The 25540-nt window shown below is 43.2% G+C and overlaps 1 protein-coding gene across 4 annotated transcripts in view; it reads right to left on the reverse strand.

Annotated features, from left to right (window-relative positions):
• The window catches only part of plppr1 (phospholipid phosphatase related 1), a 92353-nt gene that overhangs the window by 25583 nt on the left and 41230 nt on the right, over positions 1-25540 (reverse strand). For 3 of the 4 annotated variants that reach the window (XM_060038838.1, XM_060038837.1, XM_060038836.1), the window contains exons 3-4: positions 8812-9000; positions 1901-2033 (exon numbers count right to left, since the gene is read on the reverse strand). In XM_060038838.1, the coding sequence (XP_059894821.1) occupies positions 1901-2033; positions 8812-9000 (322 nt within the window). The remainder of the gene's footprint in view (positions 1-1900; positions 2034-8811; positions 9001-25540) is intronic. The other variant, XM_060038840.1, reaches the window with a different exon arrangement.

Below are 25540 nucleotides of genomic sequence, written 5' to 3' on the forward strand. Positions count from 1 at the left end.
GCATTCGGGCCAGCCCTAATGGTAATGAAACATTAAAACACCTGCGGTTTATAGTCCAGTAGGGCTTATATATGTACACATAATTAAATTTATCTGCTGCGGTTTAAACTCCGGTGCGCCTTATAGTGCGGAAAATACGGTAGATTAGAGAACACAGATTAGAGTAGAGAACACAGATTAGAGTAGAGAACACAGATTTGAGTAGAGAAGAGATAGAGCAGAGCACAGACTAAATATATATACAGTACAGACCCAAGAGTAGAGCAGGGTAGAGAACAGATAGTGTACAGTAGTGGAGAGCAGAGTGAAGAGAATGGATCAGAGTATAGAGGTAAAACCGTACAGTACAGTGGAGGGTCTACAAAAATAAAATAGAGTAAAGGGTAGGAACATACATTTATATATATATATATAGTAGGTTAATGGCGAGTAACATTATAATAATAATAATATTTTAATATGAGAAACAAAGGCATTTTATTTATGAATATGATTTATTACTCTGTATGTTGGAGACTGCAAGCTCTGCCCAACCACTAAGGGGTGTGACGTCGGTCGGGCATGCTCACTGATGGCTGTGAAATATGATGATTGTGTGGAGCGGTTGTCCATGAAATTACCCTCCTTCCTCTTCCTATCCAATGGGCGTGGAAGCACCATAGTATGACTGAGCTTGAATATAAAGCACATTTTGCTCTCACTTTGGTTCACCGTCTTGTTGTTGACAAACACACAACTGTAGTTCTAGCCTGTTTAGGAATTTCAGACTGCAACAATTGTGGTTTAGCCACAGACTTGTTATGATGCTTTTCCACTGCATGGTACCAGCTCGACACGACTCGACTCGCATTTTTTGCGTTTCCACCGCGAAAACATGGTATCTGGTACCTGAAGTATCTGAAGTGGCTGCTTTTTCTAGTACCGCCTCGCTCTAGGTTCCAAGCGAGCTGAGCCGATGCTAAAAGGTGACGTCGGCAGACGGCCGGCCACTGATTGGCCAGAGAGTGTGACGAAGTCACGAGAGCGACATGGCAACCATGCCGGTAACAGCCATAGCAGCGCCGCAGCCAACATATTCCACTTCTTCAACTTCTTCAACATGCCAGCTAATAATACGAACACGAATACCATCGCATCGATGTCCTCCATTGTTGTTATTTGGGTTCTGTCCATGTGTGGGTTGCGTAGGTGTTGTTTGCGTCGCATACAAAAATAAGTCACGGCCCTTTCGCGCAGCCGACCCCGCCCACGTCCAGGAGGTACTATTTGCGGTGGAAAAGGACCCGTGCTGCTACCGTGTCGAGTCGTGTCGAGTCGTGTCGAGTCGTGTCGAGTCGAGTCGAGCTACATGTGCGGTGGAAAAGTGGCATTAGATACATAACCTGCTGGCTTAATGTTGCTACCCAACAAAGTGCTTCCTTACTTGCTTTGATGAGCTAAACTGACTCTAGTGTTCTCAAGTTTGTGCTCAGGTGCTGCCCCTGCCCCACAAATAGCTTTGTTCAGTGTCACTTTGTGGGGTCATTGTGTGTTTGTGGGGTCAGTGTGTGTTGGTGGGGTCAGTTTGTGTTTGTGGGGTCATTGTTTGTTTGTGGGGTCAGTGTTTGTTTGTGGGTGTCTTGTGTGGTCAGAATGCGTTTGAGGGGTCAGTGTGTTTGTGGGTGTGTTTGCGTGGTCAGTATGTGTTTGTGGAGTCAGTGTGTGTTTGTGGGGTCAGTATGTATTTGTGGGATCAGTGTGTTTGTGGGGTCAGTGTGTGTTTGTGGGGTCAGTGTGTGTATTTGTGGGGTCAGTGTGTGTATGTGGGGTCAGTGTGTGTATGTGGGGTAAATGTGTGTTTGTGGGGTCAACATGCAAGCCCCTTTAATTGCATGTGTGCGGCACATGGTGGTCCGTCTACCTATGAAGCGGATGATGCGGCGGACCAGAGGGTTGAGGTAGCAGCAGTCTCCGGTCACGATGGTCCTCTCCTGTACCAGGAGAGCGTCCCTGGTGGAGCGCATCACGTACATGCAAACCTCGCCCACCAAGATCTAACACACACACACACACACACACACACACACACACACACACAAGGGGGGGGAACCAGTGTAGAGTTTAGACAGGCAGAGTGTTTTATGTGCCTGTGTGGTCGATTATGCAGACCCTAATGGACACAAATATCAACCTCTTCCTAAATCGCCCCCAGGAGAACGGCGCTGCCAGACTGTGCATTCAAAACGTTTCTAGCTCCAGGCATGAACTCAATCATCTAGAACTCTTACCCTTATGGCAGTATGTACGTTTGTCTGTCTCTCTGTATCAGTCGAACTGCGTCTGCTCATACATAAAGGGTATACTGGTATTGCTGGAAATATGCAAACCCCTTGGCCAACTGTAGATAATTTTATGATTCTACGTTTATTACAACAAAAGTATTTTGATAAAACATAATATCAATTTTTTTTAACCTTTGTGTCGTATTCGTTTCACCCCTCACTTTGGTGCTCAAATTTGACCGGCCAGTTCTTACATCAACGCAAAAACCATTGATCATCACCAAATTGTATTTAACTCCCTTTAAACCTGTAAACAATATATCAGACAACTGGTTTACATGAATAACTGCACTAAATAGACAAGAGAAATTGAAAGTTGGATTCCAAAATTAACATTTATTGTAAAAAAAAAGACAATCAAAACAGAGAACAAATTCAATTGTATATGTTCAAATGCCTAGTGTGGAGGAAATCATAAGCCCTTGAGACAAATAAATGTAAAACACAATATTTATGATTCATCGAAATGGAAATCGGTCAAATTTGACCTGAACACGACAGGAAGGTTAAGCAGATGCAAAGTGCTTGACATATCATACTAATAAAATACATTATTCTGCATTTAAAATGGACCAGAGATAGAGCAGACAACAGACTAATGCGAGCCACGTGCTGCGCTTCAACACCTTGACTACCAAAGGACCAGGCAGAAATAGATACAACAATACATTATTAGATAAAGAGCCACCACTTATGTTATTGTAATATTGTTACACTATATTCCCCATACTGCATTTATTTTTATGTTGGTTTAGAAACCATTGAAACTATTTTTAAAGAGGAATTTATTCAGCGGCATACGGAAGCGGTCCCCGTTTCATTGGTCCAGGGTTTGGTAAGTGACCAAGTAGGGGAATGATTGGGTGTCATGTGAACAAACCAACGGGAGATCTTCTGGAGAGGGTCGGGCGGGAACTGAGACAGCTGGTCTAGATGATGGGGGGGAGGGGGAGAGGGACCTGGGAGGTCATCAGTGTGAGGGCAGTGAGGGAGCATCGGTACGGAGTACAAGGCCATCAAACCCTCTGAGATCCACCAGTCCAGCATGAGGCCACTACTCTAAGAAATGAAGAGCGATCGAACATGACAGTGAAGTGGATGCTCCCCTCCAGAGTGTACCCGAGGGCCAAGAGAGGTGGCCGCCGATGCCTGACCCGTTCTGCTGCTCTGATTGGTTGAAAGGTTCTCCAGTATCATCCAGAGGCAGTCCGGTCTGCGCCGGTGATTTCCCCTTGAATATGAACTGAGGGCTCCAGACAAATAATCCTTCATGAATTAGTGTGGTGACGCCAGGACACCTCCAAGGCTACCCCAGCACACCCCCACCTCACAGGCTATGTCAGGCTACCCCAGCACACCCCCACCTCACAGGCTATGTCAGGCTACCCCAGCACACCCCCACCTCACAGGCTATGTCAGGCTACCCCAGCACACCCCCACCTCCCAGGCTATGTCAGGCTACATCAGCACACCTCCACCTTCCAGGCTACTTCAGCACACCTCCCAGGCTACATCTCCCAGGCTACACCTCCCAGGCTACGTCAGCCCACCTCCACCTCCCAGGCTACTTCAGCACACTTCCGAGGCTACATCACCTCTGAGGCTATGTCTGATGGCACTGCAGCCTCCACACTCAGGACCATGGAGGAGGAGGCCATCCCTTCAGGGTTTCTGGGAAGAAGCCTGTTCGGCCATAAAGAGCCAAGCTTCTCTTATCTAGCAGAGACACCTGGGGCAGAATCAAGCATGAGCTTTAGTTTGACTGGAGAACTAAACCTATTATTTTACTGGGTAACGTTTTGTATTTATTAGTGGAATATCCACTTTGAGCTGGAGCTAGTTGTCCGAACAGTCCGAGTTTAGAGATAAGATAAGATATATATTGGAGGTATATTTGACACATGCAGAAGTCAGTGAGCTTCTACACGATTGAAACATTCGATTGGTTTATCAGGAGAGGTTGAAAGGTCAACTTTCTCAGACAAAAACTGCAGACAGACACTATATTACACACAAATACACACACAATTATTTTATTAAAATAATGTCCTTTTTAAATGAATGATGATATGCCATTTAATTAAATTCAGGTCCTTCTTAAACCACAAACGTGCAGTAAACTCCTGACCAAGCACTGTGGTGAGGCCTTGTTGTAACCAGCAGCATTATAGCTGATGACCTATAGATTTAATCTTCAGCCCTGGATGCCTTCCTACACGCAACATTACGCAGCAATTACCAGCTCTCAGCTAATTGGCTGATATTCCCCAGGGTGCCATCGTTAACCATGATTGGATACTGACACCTGCTGGTTTATGAGGTTGGAAAGGGTGGGGAGGCAGAGCAAAGGAGAGCGTGAAGAGAGAGAGCGTGAAGAGAGAGAGCGAGAAACAGAGAGCGTGAAGAGAGAGAAAGAGCGAAAGAGCGGGAGCAAGGGAGAGAGAGCGAGAGGCTCCCTGAGGAGCAGTCAGGAGCGGACACACCAAGCGTGTTTACATGGGACAGCTAGATCGGATGAAGCCTTATACCGATTGTGCTACTCGAACGGACCGTGTCATTATCCAAACGTACATGGCCTTTAAGAGATCGCATAATGGTCGGATCATGGCTGATTCCCCTACTCTAGGTGGCGCAGTAGCCCTTTCAACAAGTGGTTGTAGAGCCACTTCTGGTTGACCCCTAAGTCCCAGCAACAACAAACTCAGGCGGTATTCGAGAAAGATGTTTTCAGTAGACAGCTGTCAGTTCACTTGTCCATGTCATTCCTCTGACGCTCCATTGTTCCGACCTCTCAGTCGTATGCGGACTCCTCCGGCGGCGGAGCCGCGGGAGGAATCCAGCCGGAGGAGTCCGCATAAGACCGAGAGGTCGGAACACTGCAGCATCGGAGAAATCACATGGCCCCGAAGTGAACTGACAGCTGTCCCGCATACGGCAACAATCTCTTTCTCCTCCATGTTGCGTTTCAATCTGGACTTCAGAGAGTAAAAGCCAAAATTCCTTTCCCCCCCCAATTCCTTTTCCACCGTGGCCGAGATAACCCCCACTACGAGTCTTTGTTGTGGAAGAACCAGAGTCGGAGAACCCGACGCAGTCTTTAAAATTCATAATATTAGGGAATATTCAGTTTGGTCGCGGCGCAATGAATGAATAAAGATTGTATACACGTCAGAAGAAAAAAACGTTTATTTTGACAGATGTGCCCGAAGATACTTTACAACCTCGTTGATGACCAACGTTTAGGAAAACATGTACTTTTAATTCAGCCTTGGGTGAAATCGAAGTGTAGTGTGTACTGAATGCATGTTGATGATGATACACTTCTGATAGGGGGTAATGGTATGACACCGGCTTCCTCCATCTTCTGCGTCACCTTTTTAAATAAATCGCTGTTTCTCGTTTTCTGACGGCGACAACCATAAACATATAAAGAAATAATTGAATATTTATACTTATAAAGAAATAAGAATTGTTTATATGTCTATAGCAACATCAACATGACTACTGTCTCCTTCTACTTCTGGCTCACGTCCCCCGGCCGCAAGATCTCGAGTGTGCACAGAACGCCAAATCCGAGATACGATGCGGGTTTACATGCAGGTAGAAACCGGACTATGATAGAGTTATCTAGGTGTTCTTATCCGATCTCGCTTGTCCGTTCATGTACTGATTTCTGTCCGAAGTAGATCGGGTAAAGGTGTTTACATGCATTTTAAAAATCCTGTTGAGGTCTTATTCGTTTCTTTATCCGATAATGACTGCATGTAAACGCACTGAGTCTGATGGCTCTTGGAGGACAGGTTGGACAGGGCTTTGGATGAAGCCCTGTGGCGAGGAGGGATGAACCCCTGTGGCGAGGAAGACCCCCCATTGATGGATACAGAGACAGAGGGAGAGGGAGAGGAGGAAAGAGGAAAGAAGGAAAAGACCCTTTACCATTTAACACCATTGCAAAATCAATAAAACAGAATAACAATTTGACATGGTGACAATTGCAGTCAACTTGTTCTATTTAAATCAATTAGTTAATCACTACGCTAAGTGAAACTGCAATCAATGTGAGCAGTTACTATAACCGACTTAGATATAGATAAAAGTAATTTAAGAGGTGGAAGGCATTGTAGCGTTGTGCACATTGCCTACAGGTCAGACTGCAGACATCAGGCTTTGATCAAGAACTTCTTTGCTTGGAGTTCCGTACCCTAACCATCCATTATACATGCTGATGCCTGCTAATACCACAGTTAGCGTGTAAGTCTAGGTGTGGCGGTAGAGTTGCTGACTCAAGGAGGACCACTGATCAACTCTGTGGTCCTGAATGATTAAATGACGTCGGCTGGACGAAGAGAGGGAGAAGGCGGCGACAGTAAGGGTCTGCTATCGCTGACACAGCGCTACCGAGGAAATACATTTTACACTCTCTTTATTCACCACTCCCTAAGATAGTATTTGAAGCAGGGAGGGAGGGGGAGGGGGAGAGGGAGGGGGAGAGGGAGAAGGAGAAGGAGAGGGGGAGAAAGAGAGAGAACCCTGGCTCAGCTCTATTCTAGACATCCGAGCTGGCCTCCACCATGGAAAACACACACAGATTAAACAATTATATATTTCTTATATTCACAGTAAAGCAAAGGCATAGATGATTCAACCAATGGAATTGAGCCAAACATAATTCCATTGGTTGATGGAACTTACTCTTCCAAATACAAAATATAGAAGAGTTAGGACATGACAGAAGAGATCAAGTAGACGCAAAATTTAAGAGATCCAAAAGATAGATGAGATGGAGGAGCAAGAGATACGAAATTTGCAAGAAATAGAACCGATAGAAGAGATGCACAAGATGAAATAGCTATACAATGGATGATGGATACAGAGATGAAATAGATATAAGACAAAAGAGGTAGAAGAAATATATGTTTTAAGCATAACCATCAGAGTGAAATGCTGAGCTGAACAGCCACAGCATATACCATTTCATTCACCAGACAACCTCATGGAAAACAGAATGACGCAGTTAAATATTCAAATTCATATCCTCTCTATTGCATGAATATTAACTACTTATGAACAAGCACTATACCACAGGTCACATAATTGATATTTTAAAGTAACCCATGGCAAAATGAAAGAGACTGATCGGATATTCTGGGCTGAGATAGATAGATTCATACTGACTTGACTGTGCAACCCTGAAACCACTGTTAAATTCTACAGGTTTTGATGAGCTTTGTTCAAAATAAAGTGACCTTGATTCAAGGAGGAAATATGTATTTAATAATCGTGTGTGTTGGGAGACTGCGTCAATGTGTTATAGGTCAACATAAGTGGAGCATTACTGCCACCTGGTGGTTTGTTTAACTTCCGACTGCATACTGATCTGCAAGTCACTACAGAACATGTTTGGGTTTTCCTTGGCATTTCTGAATATATCTCAATGAGCTGCATTAACAGAGGTACATCAGGATGGTCAACCTACTACATCATTCATGGTGCATTGTGCCCAAGATGCATTCTGTTCACAGATTTGAGCTCATGTTAATAAGTGACTTGTTAAAAGGAGAACTTTTGTATTTTTGAGCCTATTCTTCTTTCATTTTGGGCCTTGGGGACTAATTCAGACAACACTCTTGTACATTGTTCCAGAGTAAATTCAAATCAGAGCATTTCAGTTGCAATACTTGCAATATTAGGAGACATACAGTTACGGGATGCGTTGCCCTAAAGGATTACATTGCATTCGGTTTCGGAAATTTCAATTTAACATTATCGATCAATACTGGACCAGTGTCGAAGACTGTTGTCTGCAATAGTCCCAACATGACAGGAACACAGGCGCCAGGTTCTAAAATCCAAAGGTTTCCTTTCAATCAAGCATAAATTGTATTTCTCGTAGTATTCCTGATATAATTTAATTAGTGGCAGTCAGTCAGTGAGTGATAAATGAAGCCCCTTTCGAGGCAGGACATTGATGGCCCTTTGTTGCTCAAAGGTTTTCATGGCAGCCCTTTAAACAGCTGCAGCGTTCTCCCTGTATACTGGAATACTGATAAAAACAAATAGTTGCCCATATTATTTCCATAGACCCAAAAAGATCGGAAAATGGTGCCCGAAGTTCTCCTTTAAGCCAGGATCACAAATCAGTGAAATACAAATATAGTCGGATTCAAACTCGGTTTGCCGATGCCGACAATCTTTCACCGTCAGAAATCGGAAGTGTTGAACGTCGGGACGTGAGAACGGGTGTTCGTTCCCCATGTAGGGTGATACGGTCAGAAGCCTGCAATGGGGCATCCTGGACACGTGCTATGATGCCCCAACGTAAGGACCAGCGTGTTCCATCTGTCGGACCGTTGGTGTACGGTCATACAGACTCCTCCTCCTATGACAGACTTCATGATGACTGAAACACGGACCCCTCCCCCCCGACCCCAGGTGAACTTGACATTAAAAGAGGGTAAGACAGAAGTTGAGATGAGATGCAGAGACTTACGATGGCGGTGGGCGTGGCGGCCACCACACAGTACAGGAGGAGGGGAGGCACGAAGCTGACCTCGTCCGACCCGGGGTAGGGCTTCAACAGCTCGGGGTCGTGACAGAAAAAGCCCTGCACGTGCACGCCGAACAAGTCTGTGCACTCCAGGTAGTAAGCCAGCAGCACCGTGGCGGACATGATGACCAGCTGGGGGAGACAGATCAATACTTCAGTGGTCCCCAAGGATGGGGCATCAGGAGCAGACAGCGTGGAAGAACACACGATTAAGTCAACTTGGATAAACTGAGTAGAATACTATAGAATAGTCAAATAAAACCTCATATATATTTGCAGAATGTCCAGATGACACACTTATCAAAACGACAGTATACACACACAAACACAGACACTGAACTGAGGAGAAGAAAGGAAGAGAGGGATTATCTACCCTGACTGCTCTCTCTTGCTCTCTCCTCCTTCCTCGCCCCCCTCCCCTCCCCCACCCGGCCCCAACCCCATCTCAATCTCTCTCCCTCACGTCCCCATCTGACTTTCTCTCTCTCTCCAGGCATCCACATATTTTTCTGGCTAGGGTATCTTTTAAGTACGATGTTTCAAAACAAAACACTGCCAGGGAGAGACAGAGAGGAAGAGAGAAAGAGAGTGTGAGGGGGTGGGAGAGGGAAAGAGAAAGTCTTTAGAGTTATTTCAGTCTTTCTTTCCATCCTTTTAAGATCCCTCTTAACTTTTATTATTCAAAAGTTTAATGAATTCCTTCCCCCTCTCTCACAGACACACTTTGTCTCTGTCACACACACACACACACACACACACACACACACACACACACACACACACACACACACACACACACACACACACACACACACACACACACACACACACACACACACAAAATAGCACTCTTTGAAAAGGCCATACCTTGGAAAGAAGAGAACAGACAGAGAAAGAGAAATTGAGAGATGGAGGTAGAATAAAGAAATATAAATAGATAAGAGGTATAGATATAGAAATGGATAGAGAGCGATATAGAAATAGATAGAGATACGTATATAAATATATAGAGATAGAGATAGCGATATAGAAATAGATATAAATAGATAGAGGTATAGAAATGGATAGATAGAGATATAGAAATAGATGGATATAGAGGTATAGAAATAGAGAGTGAGTGACCGAGGGAAGAAAAAGAGAGACACTACTAAGTCCAACAACGCTATGATGTATGGTCTATCCTCCTTCTTTGATATAATATAAGGCTTCAATGTGGCTTGGTGCATAATTCTGATGTTCTAGTGATGAGTTATTGGGTAAAACTTTACAACGGTAAATTTTTTAAGCATTAATTAATATTTGTAATCCGTTAAAAAAAATCTGTTATTAGTATATTATCATTATTAAATAGCTTTAGCATAGGAGTTAGTATGGGTTAAGTTAGGGTAAGGGCAAATCACCAAATATTTGAACTTAATACCATAATCGACTTGAACACCATTAGTAAATAATTACCAGACCTTTAGCTTACCGAATGTTTATTACTTCATTAACTCATGTTAATTAACGGTCAATGAATGTACCCTTGTTGTAAAGTGTAACCAGTTATCGTACATTGTGTGGTGTGTTGTGGTGCGTCGTGGAGAGGTGTTAAGTTGTGTAGTGTAGTGTTGAGTGTAGTAGTGTGTTGTATGGTAATGTGTAGTGTAGTGTTGTTGTTGGAGGATGTTGTGTTGTTCTGAATATACATATAAGTGAATCCATCATTCCATCAATGCAAAAAGTGCCAGATGATGTTCTCATGGTATTCATGTAGCAGCAACTTTCATCCAAAGCCATTTGCAATGAGATACATGTCATTCAGACTGCAGCCTGGCTGGTCTGATTTGTGTTCACATGCTCAAGCGGCCAAACGTGTGGTTCATGTTTCTGCCACAAGAAGTCAGTAGTGGTCAATTTAAAATAGACAAACGTGACATGAAAGATGGAAGAGGAAGGCAAATATGAATAGATTTCTTAAAAAAAAAAAAACATTTCTACGTTCTACTCCAACATGATTATTTGCAATATTTTGCCAGCCAGCCAGCCAGTCAGTCAGTCAGTAGTGGTCAATTTAAAATAGACAAACGTGACATGAAAGATGGAAGAGGAAGGCAAATATGAATAGATTTCTTAAAAAAAAAAACATTTCTACGTTCTACTCCAACATGATTATTTGCAATATTTTGCAAGCCAGCCAGCCAGCCAGCCAGTCTGTGTTTAACCAAACCGGAGACCCTGGATTAATTCAGACATATAAACAGCACTAACTACGAGGAAAAAGGCATTCAAAACCAAAGATACAACTGATATAAAAAATCCCTGCTATAACCTCAGAAGAATAATCAAGGCAGCCAAAAGGGATTATAGCAAGAAAATAGAGTCACAGCTGAACAGCAATGACCCACGCAGAATGTGGAAGGGACTACACACAATCTCTGACTACAAAGAGACCCCTAGCCGCACAGCAGAATCCACTGACTCTACCAGACGAGCTGAAGAGCTTCTACGCCCGCTTTGAGCTCAGACACACCAGCCTCCTAGAGAGAACCTCCTCCACAGAGAATACAGCCAGCTCTCTGGTCATCACAGAGAAGGATGTGTGTGTGGTGTTCAAACGCATCAACATCCGCGAAGCGGCCAGGTCGGATGGGATACCGGGCCGGGTGCTCAAAGCATGTGCTGACCAGCTGGCTGGTGTATTTACAAACATTTTCAACCTCTCCCTCTTCACGGGCATAGTGCCCACCTCATCAGTCATCATCCCAGTACCAAAGAAGGGCAAGGCAACATGCCCAATACCCATTGCTCTCACCCCCATAGTGAGCAAATGATTGGAGAAGCTCATCAAGGTGTTGATCTCTAGCATGCTGCACCCACCCTGGACCCTCACCAATTTGCCTATCAACACAACAGATCGACAGACGACGCCATTGCCACAGCACTCCACTAAGACCTCACCCAACTTGACAAGAGGAATTCCTATGTGATGATGCTATTCAGCATTTAATACCATAATACCCTCGGAATCATAAAGGACCCCATCCATCCCAACCACAAACTGTTTGAGCTGCTGCCGTCTGGGAAACGGTACCGAAAGCCTCGGGGCCAAAACCCAGCGGATGAGGAGTTTTTTTCCCCCAAGCAGTCAGGCTCCTGTAGGAATCCACTATCCACAAACCAGCCCAACGCATGATACCACAAGAGACTATCCAAATACAAATAAACTGTTATTGCCACTTTTGCATTGCACTGTATTTTGCACGGCAATCAACCGTGGCTGGTACTACTACCACTCGACCACTTTACATTTGTTACTTATTTCTGTTACTTAATTCTGTTACTTATTTTTACTTATTAGGGTGCCAAGCACAAACTGTGAAGGCAACCTATTGTAATTGTCAGTTTTATTAATATTATTCCGCCACGTTTGACTTACACAGCCTAAACCGATCGCACGCTTTTTATTAAACTTACTACAGCTGTAGAGGCTGACTCAAGATTAACAGAGAGAAAATATTACACTGATTGTCCAAAAGGTCGGGCAATAGCAACAGTCCAAAAATGCAAACTTTGAACAAACATATCTCGTAACCGCTTTGACTTAGTCATGAAACTTTGTTCACACATGCATATCCTCATGGTGAACAAATATGCTTCACATTATTTTGATAGCTTTACAACTATCTTGAATTTCGTTAAAAACACTAAATTCCCTAAGGTTCCTAGGTTTTTTCACTTAGACAAAAATCTTTAGCACATATCATCTATGGACCAATGTCTTCAATCTGACATAAAGCGAAGTATGTACAATAATGATTAAAGCACCCAGGAGCCATTGACTTCTAAAAAGGGTGTGGTTTAAAACACGTAAAGTCTTAAATGCTTACATCAACATCAAAATGAACTCAGTCAACAGAGTCAACATATTTTGAACTCAGGGTTGCAGAGTCAACATATTTTAAATTAGGGCGTGGCATCGAAATTGGCGTGGCCTGTGACTAAAATCACCACAGTTCATATAAGGAATGTTTGATTTGATCGGGACCCACTTAGTGGCTGCTGGGGACCAAAGTTCAAACTGCTCAGGTAAAATGAAGTTGATTGACAAAACAACATGGCCGCCAGAGGCTCAAAATTGTCCAAAATGAACTTAAGGCCAAAAGGCAAGGTAAACTTAAACCAATCCTCATCAAACTCAAAGGCACATGGGTCAAGATGAACCCAGCCAAATTGTATCCATATCGGGCTATAGGTAGCGCTAAAACAATTAACTGAAAATGCAACCTCTCCAAATTGTGCGATAGGGGGAGCAATAGAGAGAGGCAGCAGAGAGAGAGGTCATGTTTCCCGAAGCTCCGCTAGGCATTGGAAAAAACTACTTAATTCATCGTTCAGATCTACTTTATTTAATTTTATTTTATTTCATGATCATAATACTTAACAATATATAGTTTGTTTCCGTCGTCCTCCATCGCTCGATTCAACAATACATTTTGGCACTTTTTATGACTCCCGGATCAGACCGCAGCAAAAGCCTTGGACTTTCCTGTCGCCAAAATGCCTCTGTGCTCAGATATCACAGGCACGGAGACAGGGAAATGTACAGACTGCACCAAACTGCGACAGACAGTGGCTTTATTTTAAACGAGACTAACAGCATTAGAAAAATGCAAAGGACTCCTCCAGGATACAGTTCCGATGGTTGAGTTTGCTGAGCTAACTCAGACAAATAACCAACAAGATGATCAAAGCTACATTGTATCCTTCCCGAAGCTGGTCAAGAGAGAGACAGGTCCAGCTGCGTCTCACTGGCACAGAGTCGGCGCTAAGCCAAAACATCATACCAAACTGTATCAACAAGTTCAATCAATGCCAAATGCTAAGCTACCCAAAGCTAAAGTTGCATGTATCAGCCGGATTAGCCCGTCACTGAAGTTAACCCTGCCACCTGCCACCCGTGCACCCCTGAGCCCCGAGAAGCGTCCGGACGGACGGTGCGGACAGAGACGGAACAAGAACCAGTCACCATGGAGGCGAGCTGCGCATGCGTCGGCCACCCGTGCACCGCTGAGCCCCGAAATGTGTCCGGACGGACGATGCGGACAGAGATGGAACCAGTAGCCACGGAGGCGGGCTGCGCATGCGTCTGCCATCGCCACCTCAAGCCAACAAGGGCCCATCTCACAGAAAGCAGATGAACCAGACACTCTGATTATAAGAGACTCAATCATCAAGGATATAACTGGGAAGAAGATCAAAACATGCTACTTCCCAGATGGAATTTAGTGATATCAACCAGAAACTAGCCACAATCATATTGGAAAAAACCCAAAATCTCACAGATTATTGTGCATGCAGGATTTAATGATATTCGAAGAGAACAGTCAGAACTTCTGAAGAGGGATTACACTGATCTTTTGGATACACTGGAAAAAATACACATTAAGTCAATCATCAGTGGACCCATACCAGCAGTTGACAGGGGAATAAACAGATTCAGTCGTCTACTTGCACTGAATACATGGTTTTCCAGAGTCTGCAATGAAAGAGGAAGGGGCTTTATTGACAATATCAACTTATTCTGGGGGCGCAAATTAGGGCCCGACCGATATTGATTTTTGAGTGCCGATGCCGATGCTGATTATTTTCAGAGAAAAATTACGATTACGATTTAATCGGCCAATTAAAAGCAAAACAAAAAAAAGCCTATAAAACGTAGTTTTTGATACCTTAAATATACTTTAAACACTATTGACGAATATGTGAATTGAATGCAGAACCTTTGAGTGTTTTAGAATACATTTACAGTCAAAAATGAGTGGAATGTAAACTGTAAAATAAATAACTAACTCCCAATGTGCTGCGCTCGTGAGCAGTGACTAACACGTGCGTGCTGAGCAGTATGGTCTCACCGTTAGAGTCTACAGTATAACAAATTAACATGGCCTGGGACCTAAAGAAAAACAGGCACAACATGCTCAAACAACGCGTCTTGTGTACATTGGTGAGGTGAGTGCGCAGCTGCCTGAGCGAGCGGGCTTTCATGTTGTACGGTAAAATTCAATCTCCTCTTTTGAACTCCAGCTAAAGTTGTTAGTTAGCAAGGCGAGTAGGAGCGCAATCTGCAGGATACTAAGCGCAATAACATTTAAAAAATAATAATAATAAAAAATAATAATAATCGGTTGTAATCTGCGTCTTTTTGGCAGATGTCGATTATTTTCAAAAAGGCTATAATCGGCAGATTAAATCGGCAGGCCTTGAAGAGAGAGACAACAGCCCGCCCGACTCCATCGACACTGTGCATTCCCCCATCGACGATGACCTCCAGCCTCATCTCTCCCATAGCCAAAACAACAACTTCAGCTCCACTGTCTCCTCCCTTTGCGATATTCCAGCTGAATTTAAGAAACTGGAATATGTTGGCATCAAACTTACATCTGTGTCAATGATAGCATCGCCACGTCATGGCCACAGGCTGATAACACCCAAGAGGAGGGCGCCCAAGCCCCCCCCCCCCCCCTGTACTGATAGTAGTCCTGAGTATTACTGAGACAAAAAAGGGTTCAGCCGTAGACACAGTATAAAGGTAGTTTCACATAATCTGCTGAACCCAAGGTTGCCTACGTGAAACCATGGCAACTTTTGCATTCATGCTGTAACCACTAAGGGCCCTATCTTGCATCCGGCGCAAATGACTTAGTCACTGGCGCATGTGTCGTTGCTAGTTTACAACTGGCGCAGAGCGTTCTTTTCCCACCACCGCCACTCGCCGGTAAATTAGGGATTGATCATGCGCCCCAAGGGGCGGTTCGGCGGAAGGAGGAGGCGTGTTCTGGCGCTAACGGTATTTTGCCGTTTCTGAATACCATTGCGCTACTGACCAGGAAATAATTGGTTTAAAGTCAGTGGCGCGTTGTTCAGATGCTATTTTAAGGGCGCATGCATAGATGCGCATGCGATGCATACGGATTGCTTGTGCACCTCGCGCATACACTTTGCTTCTCCCATCTACCTAGCCGCACATTCTTGGTAAATTATTTGGGAAAGAACAGCTGATGCAGCGGTAATAAGTTGTACTTTTAAATCAATGCATCTGCACGTACAGCAAACACATATTTTCTTGACAGAGACATCGTGTAGGCCTACATGCCCATAACTTTTAGGATTGATGAGTATTTGATCGTGAAAAACATTGTTTTACCGCGAGTGAGTGTTAAAAAGAATGAATGAATGCGGGCGCGCGTGTGTGCTCTGTTTAAACACACGCAAACTAAACACGTAACGCATAATACAATCAATGGCAATGTCTATTACCGCGGGGACACATGCATATTAGGATAGCATACAATACTGATAAGAAACAATGTTTATAATGTATTGCGTATATCATTAAATAGAACCACAGTTACCTCATATCATATGTTATATCATATACGTTTTCTTTGCCGAAATTTATTTGAGGACTCAGTATTTCTGAAGTTGTGGAAGAAAACCCCTTATTCCATGTGTGAATTAGGCCATATTATTTGGCAATAAACTGAGCCATTTGCAGTTTGAAATTCATGTGCATCTGTCTCATCGGAGACTGCAGACGCGCTGTCAAAATATCAACTCGTCCGATTCAAATGCGCTCATGGCTCTTAAAGGGGATGGGAGCTGGCACTCTCATTGGTTTGTTGGACGTTACGCCCAAACCACACCTACGGGTAACTAGGCTGCTTCAGACCAACCCTTTTGACACTTGCGCCGCGACGCAAGTGTCATTTATCCGCCTGTAAAATAGCGATAGCGCCGTAGAACCGCCCACAAAGCTACTTGCGCTTTGCGCTTCCCACTTGCGTTTCAGACCGTTAAAATAGGGCCCTAAGAGAGTAAACAAAGGGAAACATAGACACACTGCTAACCTCACAAATCTCATATCTATTGCCTCCAAACCAAAAACAATCTTAAAGCCTATCAACAACATGATCAGGATGGTTCTACTTAATGTTAGGTCTCTTAATAACAAATCATTTTTCGTTAATGATTTTATTACCACTCTTAAACTGGATTTTATGTTTTTAACTGAAACATGGCTGGAACTAAATAACAACCGTGATCGTTTTGATAGAGACAGCTCCTCCCAACTATAACTTTTTTGATGCATATAGATCTGGAAAAAGAGGTGGAGGGGTTGCTGCTGTATTTAAAAATGTATTTCAGGGGAAACAGATGTTATTTGGTGATTTTCCTTCATTCGAATACCTTAGTGCTGTATTGAAATGCTCCCCCAGAGTTCTCCTATTAATTATTTACAGGCCACCCACATTAGAGTTTAGATTCTCTGCCCAAGCCCGAGCCCGACCCGACCCGCGGGCCCGGCCGATATTTCCCACCACTATCCTCGGGCCGGGTCGGGCCGGGCCTTTGATCAAGCGTTTTTTTTTTCTATTTTTATCATTGGTTTATAAGCCTAATCTGAGGAGAAATCTGTGCAATAAGCAGAAATATTATAGGCCTTTATCACACAGGTCTTCTCAATGCCGTGGAACGCTCCGTTCACTTGCATGGGTAGTAGGGGTGCAACGGATCACAAAACTCACGGTTCGGATCGGGTCACAGTTTTTGAGGATCATTTTCGCATCAACGACGTAAAAGATAAGACAAATGTGACTTAGCTTTCAATTGCTTTTTTGTTTTTATTTTCAACATTCAACAGTGAATAACAGGCTGTACAAAATAAAGTGCATAAACAAAATAAAGTGCACAAAGAAGTACAGCAGACCTGGATTTATAACTTTAAACTCTTTTTAAAAAAGATGAGGATGTCTGCATTGCCTGGGGAGAGTGTAGACCTTTTTGCAGTCACTATGTCCCCTGCAGTGGAAAAGACCCTCGCTGGGAACTCAAAATTCAACAGTGAATAACAGGCTGTACAAAAGAAAGTGCATAAACAAAATAAAGTGCACAGAGAAGCACTGTGGACCTGGATTTATAACTTTAAATTATTTTTCAAAAAGATGAGGATGTCTGCATTGCCTGGGGAGAGTGTAGACCTTTTTGCAGTCACTATGTCCCCTGCAGTGGAAAAGACTCTCTCGCTGGGAACAGAAGTGCCAGGCACAGCAAGGTAACATTTAGCCATCATGGCAACATGAGGGTATTTGCCCTCGTAGATGTTCCACCAATTCAGTGGATCACCATCAGCCAGAATGCCATTTGCTGCTCGGTAGTATGCCACTTCCTCTTCAATGGCATCAAGAAACGCCTTCTTGCCCGTGTCCTCCTTGCCTGCAAAGGTCTCCCCGAAAAGCGCCTCCATGGCTGACTTCTTTTGTGGAGATGTCCCTGCGCCTCCACCTGTCGGCTCTGTGGCTTGACCCTGGAAGAAACAATTATTTGATGTTAAATCACAGAACTATTATACTATTATTCACAGAACTATTATTGCAGCAATAACATTTAATAAAATAAATTATTAATTTAAAATAAAAGACAGACAATTCTTATAGCAAAATAACTAAGACTGGACTGCAGTATATTTAAGTGGCCTAACTCACTCATATTTTAAATAGTTTTTACCTCTTCATGTTCTTCTGTGCCCAACTTGCTCACAATCTCAGTGGTGAGATCGTTGTATGTTCTCTGGCGCAGGGCAGGATCTAGGTGAGACAGGGACTTGAATCTTGGGTCCAGTGCAGTCGATCTATGAAGATAGTTCTGTAGATCGGGGGGATCAGTGTATCTGCCGTTCAGGTCGGCTTTAATAGCAGCTTCGACATCTTGGCTGATGGTGCTGTCTCCCTCACTTGGGGCCATGGATTGTATAATCTTTGTTTTTAGGGGTAGGACCATGGATACAGATGGAGCAGATTCAGTGCTTAATAGGGTTGTAACCATTTTGAGTGGTTTGAGCACCTGGAGGACCTCCTCTGCCACTTTCATATCATTATCAGACAAGGTGACAATGTCTCAGATATTTTTTTTCAGGGCCTTGTCAGTCAGTGCAGAGAATATAGCTGCCTGCTGCTTAAGCACATGAGCTGCTGTGCTGCGGTGGAAAAATGAAACCACCTTCCTGATCCTTCCAAGCAGTCTGTCCATCTTGTGTGATGTTATTCCCCTTTGGCATTCTAAATTAATCACGTGGGCAAAGCACCCTATCTGTGGCCCCAGTCCAGCTTCCTTCACTGCACTTACTTGGTTTTTGGCATTATCTGTGGTGACTGGGATGTTGTTTTTTGGTCTCTCTATCTTCCACTCTGCTACTCCTGTCAGTACCTGCGCCAGATTTGTGCCGGTGTGGCTCTCGTAGAGTGGGCGTGTCTGCAGCACTGGGCTCTTTATCTCCCACTCCGCTGTTATGTAGTGCGCAATCACCGTCACGTAACTTTCAGTGGCTCTAGAGGTCCACCCGTCTGTAGTGAGGGCAACGGAGGATGCCTTAGATAATTCATCCACAATAATCTTTTTTTGTTGCTCATAAAGTGCGGGAACGATCTTAGTTGTAAAGTGGGTGCACGAGGGTATTTCGTACCGTGGCTCAAGCACCTTAATCATGTTTTTAAAGCCTTTATTCTCCACAACGGAGTATGGCCTCATGTCTGCCGCTATAAACAACCCAAACGATTTGGTGATGGCTTTTGCCCAGTCGGAGCTTGCAGGAAAAAAGCACTGCTTAAATGCATCGGGGAGAAGCATTTGCTGCGCATCTTTTTTTTTTCCCTCCCGTGACTCCCGACACAACGGGGTGATGTCGTCTCACGTGGCTGGCCATGCTCGAGGTCTTGCCGTGGTCGTAGGGCATTCTGGTGCCACAGTGCCGACACACCATGGCCGTTTTGTCCACCACCCTTATTCCGTTTTCATTATAGTGCACACGGAAGCCAAAGTGCTCCCATACAGCTGATTTAAATGATGAAGCAGGCCTCTCCAACTCCTCCGCTCCGCCGCTCGCCATAATGCCATGCTAAATGTTCAGAAGCCTAGACTAATTAAGATTGCGCCGATCACATGAACGCGCAACTATTATTTGTCAGCTGACCCGCGGATCACGGGCGTCCCGCCCCGTGAGGGTTTACCCGTACGGATCACGGGAAATCCGTGATCCGTTGCACCACTAATGGGTAGTAGTCCGGTGACTTGTCAACCCCAGCGTCTTCCGTTTCGAAGCGACGTCACCGTCTTAGCGGACAAATTTTTCTCTGCTGATCAACACTACGAATGCTGGCAATGAATAAATTGTAAAAAGACACACCATGTGAAGTTATTTTTTCATTTTGGCAATTAGCCGTGTAATAAGCGGGATAATGTCTAGAGCGTCGCCGGTCATTATCGAAAATAAGCCCCTTCAGGGCGAAGCAAGACACCTTCGCTGCGAGTCGGTGTACTGTTCGCCCTGTCTGGGCTTATTTTCCCGATAATGACCGGCGTTCTATACATTATCCCTTACATATACCAGTATATTTAGCAGAGTAGGCCTAGTAACAAATGTGTACAAAGTTACATAATAAAAAAAATGTCGGGTTGAAATCGGGCTCGGGCTCATAATTACAGTTAATGTGTCGGGTCGGGCCGGGCTCGGACAGAACGTGCACGGGCTCGGGCCGGGTCGGGTTTTATTTTCTGGGCCCGATCTAAGCTCTAACCCACATACTCTGCAAATTTTTTCGATGACTTCACAGAATTATTGTCTAGCATCTCCACAGAATTTGACTGTCTAGTTATAACTGGTGACTTCAATTTTCATACTGATGATTTGAATGACAAGTGTGCCAAAACTTTTTACCATTTTGGACACATTTGAACTGTCTCAACATGTGAAAGAGGCTACTCATTGAAAGGGGCACACTCTAGACCTGGTTATCACAAAGGGCCTCAATGTTTCTGATCTCTCTGAGACTGATCTTTCCTGGTCTGTCCACTTTTGTGTTTTCTTTAACATATCTTTTATTCCCGACATACAGACAAAATCAAATACTGTCAAAAACGGTATATCAATGAAGATTCTAATGTACTTTTAAAAAAGGCCATCTCCTTGCTACCACCTCTCAACCCATGTTCTGCTGATGATCTTGTAGGAAACTTTTGAAAGTCATAGATGTCATTGCACCTTATAAGGTTAAAACGATTTCTGGAAAGAAAAAGGCACCCTGGAGAAAAGCTGCTTCTGTAACAGCACAGAAAAAAGAATGCAGGAACATCTGGCGTAAAACAAAACTTCATATTCACCATGATATCTGTAAAGAGAGCCTCCGTGCCTACAACTTACTTAAAAAGTGCAAGAGAAACATTTTCCTCCAATATCATTAAAACCAACACTAATAATGCAAAAACCCTGTTTGCAACTGTTGACAGAATGACCAACCCCCCAACACAAATTCCACCTGATCTCCATTCCACGCAGAAATGCAATGAGTTTGCAGCTTTTTATACTGATAAAATTTAAGGCATCAGACGCGCCATCAATATCTCCACTTCAAGCAAAAATGTTGGACTACCACCCTGTTCAGGCAAAAGTAACGTGGCAAGGATGGCATGCTTTAATGTTATAGACTCTCAAACTCTTGCGGAAACTGCGACACAACTAAAGCCATCCACCTGTTGCCTTGATACTTTACCTACCAACCTCTTTAAGAATGTTTTCGACTGCCTAGCAGTAGACATAGTGCAGATAGTTAACAACTCTCTCCAGTCAGGCAATTTCCCAAAAGCTTTGAAAACTGCAGTTATTAAACCCCTTTTAAAAAATTAAAAGGGGTTTTATTAACAACTACAGACCAATATCAAATTTACCCTTCATAAGTAAAATCATTGAGAAAGTTGTCCTCCAGCAACTTAATCACTTCCTGGCATCAACTGGTTACTATGACACCTTCCAATCAGGATTTCGACCCCTGCACAGCACTGAGACCGCCCTTATTAAAGTTTTAAATGACATCCGTCTTAACACAGACTCTGGCAAAACCTCAATACTAATGCTACTTGACCTCAGTGCTGCATTCGATACATACTTCTGGACAGGTTAGAAACCTGGTTGGGGCTTTCAGGCACAGTCTTAAATTGGTTCAGGTCCTACCTACATAATAGGAACTACTTTGTTTCCATTGGCGACTTTGTATCAGAATCAACCAACGTGACATGTGGAGTCCCACAAGGTTCGATCTTAGGACCCTCTTTATTCAACATCTACATGCTCCCACTAGGGCAAATCATGCAAAATAACAATATTGACCATCATTGCTATGCTGAAGACACGCAAATCTATGTATCGCTGTCACCAAATGACTATCAGCCCATAGATCTGCTGTGCCAGTGCATTGAGCAAGTGAAAGAATGGATGTGCCGAAATTTCCTTCAAATAAATGAGGACAAAACAGAGATAATTGTATTTGGTTCTAAAACGGAAAGGCTTAAAGTAACCCAACACCTTCACTCTCTGTCCCTGAAAACCTCAATCAAAGCCAGAAATCTAGGGGTTATCATGGATTCAGATTTACCTTTCGACAGTCACATCAAACCAGTTACAAAATCTGCATATTATCATCTTAAAAATGTAGCAAGACTTAGAGGGCCTCATGTCCACCAAAGACTTACAAAAACGTGTACATGCCTTTATCACTAGTGCTGCTGCTAGAGTTCTAACAAAGACCAAAAAATTTGAACACATTGCACCAATTCTTAAATCGTTACATTGGCTTCCTGTAGGACAGAGAATTGATTTTAAAATCATGTTGCTAACCTATAAATCCCTACATGGTTTAGGCCCAAAATATTTAACTGATATGCTTCCACTACATAAGCCATCTAGACCACTAAGATCGGGGCCGGAGTGGGACTCATTTTCAGCCTTGGAGTTTTATGCCTCAGACCGGCCCACTTTAGATCACAACCTATCATATTAAAATAATGTAATTCTAACTTTACATGTTAAGCATACAATAGCGCACTGTTCTCTAAAGCCTTGTAATTCTGTGTATTTTTTCTAAAATAATTCCAATTCAGTGGAAGCAATGGTTGCTTCACAATGGGGATTTATTTCAACATGAGTGCACATCTCCACCATTATTCTTTGCAACACAACATCCTTTTCAACAAATTATACAAAGAATAAATAAAATATTACATACTAAATTTGAAAAAATAAAAAGGGTTGCACTCTGTAATAACATAATAAGAACTTATATTTCACAAATACAACATCAGCATGTCCTTTACCGCAATATCAAATATCAAGCAAATTAGTGTTCAGATATCTAATCCTTAAAGTCAGCTCTCGTTTATGGACATCTTCATGCACAGTGCTTCGTTTGTTTGCAGCCTGCGCGCAACGTGATTCCCGGCCAAACGTTAGCGATTGGTTATGGCAGATCCAGAGTGGCACTGGGCAGATCAAATAGTTTTAAACTTCAACAGACACCCGCCTTCAAGTGAGTTAACGTTTGTCAATTGAGTAGGTCCAGACTCAAATGTGCAAATTAAATGAAGTAAGAGTCTGGTAGGACCAGGCTAGGTCTACACAATACTCTTCATTATATTAATTCTAATAATATTCACTTAATGAGCAATCCTACCTGCACACTCTGGACCTGTGGGCTCATGGCTGGTGCTTGGTGATGCATCTTGTATTTGAGGGGCTACAAGACAAAGTTTATGGCTAGTTATGTGGTGTCGCATCATAATATTATTTAAATTATGTAACGTTAGGTTAGACAGGCTGCAGGTAGTTGCATTTTGTTCAACATCTTCTTGTCTTACCCGTTTCATCGTTTTCATTGGACGTTTTAGACCGCGAGCACGTTTGATTGAAAAAGCTGCAGATTTTTGCACATTTGGCTGCATGTGTCTCCAGGAGTTTTATCTTTTTAATCCTCGCTTTTTCTGCGCCACCCTTGCTCTTTCTATTTTCCATTTTGCATTATTATTTTTCTTGCACTTCTGGGGTTGGAGCTAGGCTACAAACACCACTGAAAGTGTGAGGCGTGCACGGACGTTACGTCAGGCTGCGTCTGCGTCTGTTTCTTGTTGGTGGGCGTGCCCTTAACCTGCGTCCTCGTCCCAGTTTCATTGACATAATCAAACAGACCGCCAGCTCCCTGATATGATGACAGATGACAAAAGAAAAGAGCTGCAAGTGGAGACGGCCCAGCGACATCGGTAACAGCATACACGTGATACCCACTCAGTGCCATGACTGAACACCGGCACAAAATAAATAAAAATAATAATTGATAATATATTGGCCCTCGCAGCCCTAAAGTCAGACCGGCCCACCGGGAATTCTCCCGGTCCTCCCGATTAGCCACTCTGGGCCTGACTAAGATCCTCTGAGACCAATCTGTTAATTATCCCCAGCGTCAACACGAAACATGGGAAAGCAGGATTTAGTTATTATGCAACAAATATCTTAAATAGATTGCAATAGATTAAATAGATTAAATAGAAGCTTTTTTAACTTTGCCTTTAATTTCAATTTGAATACTAAAATGCCTTTTTAACTTTCTATTTTACTAATTTCTTTGCATATGTTTTCTTTTACTTATCTATTATTTTATTTTATTGTATGACAATGTTCATATGTGAAGCACTTTGAGTCTGCCTTGTGTATGAAAAGTGCTAAATAAATAAAGTTGCCTTGCCTTGCCTTAACTGAAAATGCAGACTTTGGACGGACATATTATCTGACCTTTTTTCTTCTACAGTCACAAAATCCTGTGGACATTTGTACAAATGTGCCTAGGAAACCCAGTACCTGTAAAAAAAATGGTGGCTGGACGTCCAAATTAGCCCAATCAATGATAGATGACTAAAGGTGGGGTTAACTTGAGTCAATCATCACCAAACTTGGTGCATATAAAGAAGCATAGGTCAAGGTTAACCAGGCTAAAGTTAATCAAAATAGGACTACAGGGGGCGCTAAAGCGATCAATTGAAAACTTTAAAGAATCATTACTCCTCAGCGTTTTGACGTATGGTCATGAGTTTTTTTTCTCCCATCAACGGATACAAGCTGAGGCTATTCCAGCGTTGTCAACTGTATGCAAACAAAAACGGTCTTAATTGTCTTCGTCTTAATGGTCTGTCAGGGTCACAATGGACCGGTCTGGGTCTAATTGGTCGGCTTTAGGCATGGCACCCGTAAAATGCTGCTTATAGCTTTAATTTGTACTTATTTCTTACTTATTTTATTATTATATTTGATTATTTTATTTTATTAGTCTTCTGAATAGACATGTGATGAGAGGATGCATCTCAGATCACCCAGCACTCACAGGACTAGCCTGCTCACTAATGACTAATTAATTAGGAGTCATTCGGCGGGCCTCTTAATTAAAAGCAACTTACAACAAATTCAGACGCATGTCCTTAAGGGGGTCGATTTTAGCACTGAACCCAGAACCTTCCAGAGGGGAGTCAAACCCCCAACCGCTAGACTTTTCAGGCCCATGATAAGTGATCATTGTGCAGCTCCCCGATTTTTCACACATAATGAAATAAGTGTTTTAAAAAGGCGGAAAGGAATTTAATTGTCTGTTATTCCCTTTATATGATTCTATTATGGCTACCTAATTCATGGTGAAAAAAAAAAGCAGTTTTGAATAATTGATGATATTTGTGGAATCAATAACTGGGTGAGCCATTTGATACCAACCCCCGATGTCTCCTGGCTGGCGGCTAAGTGGATCGGGGGGGGGTTCCAAGATGGAGG

This window comes from Gadus macrocephalus, chromosome 19 (assembly GCF_031168955.1).
Source record: "Gadus macrocephalus chromosome 19, ASM3116895v1".
Classification (NCBI taxonomy): Eukaryota; Metazoa; Chordata; class Actinopteri; order Gadiformes; family Gadidae; genus Gadus; species Gadus macrocephalus.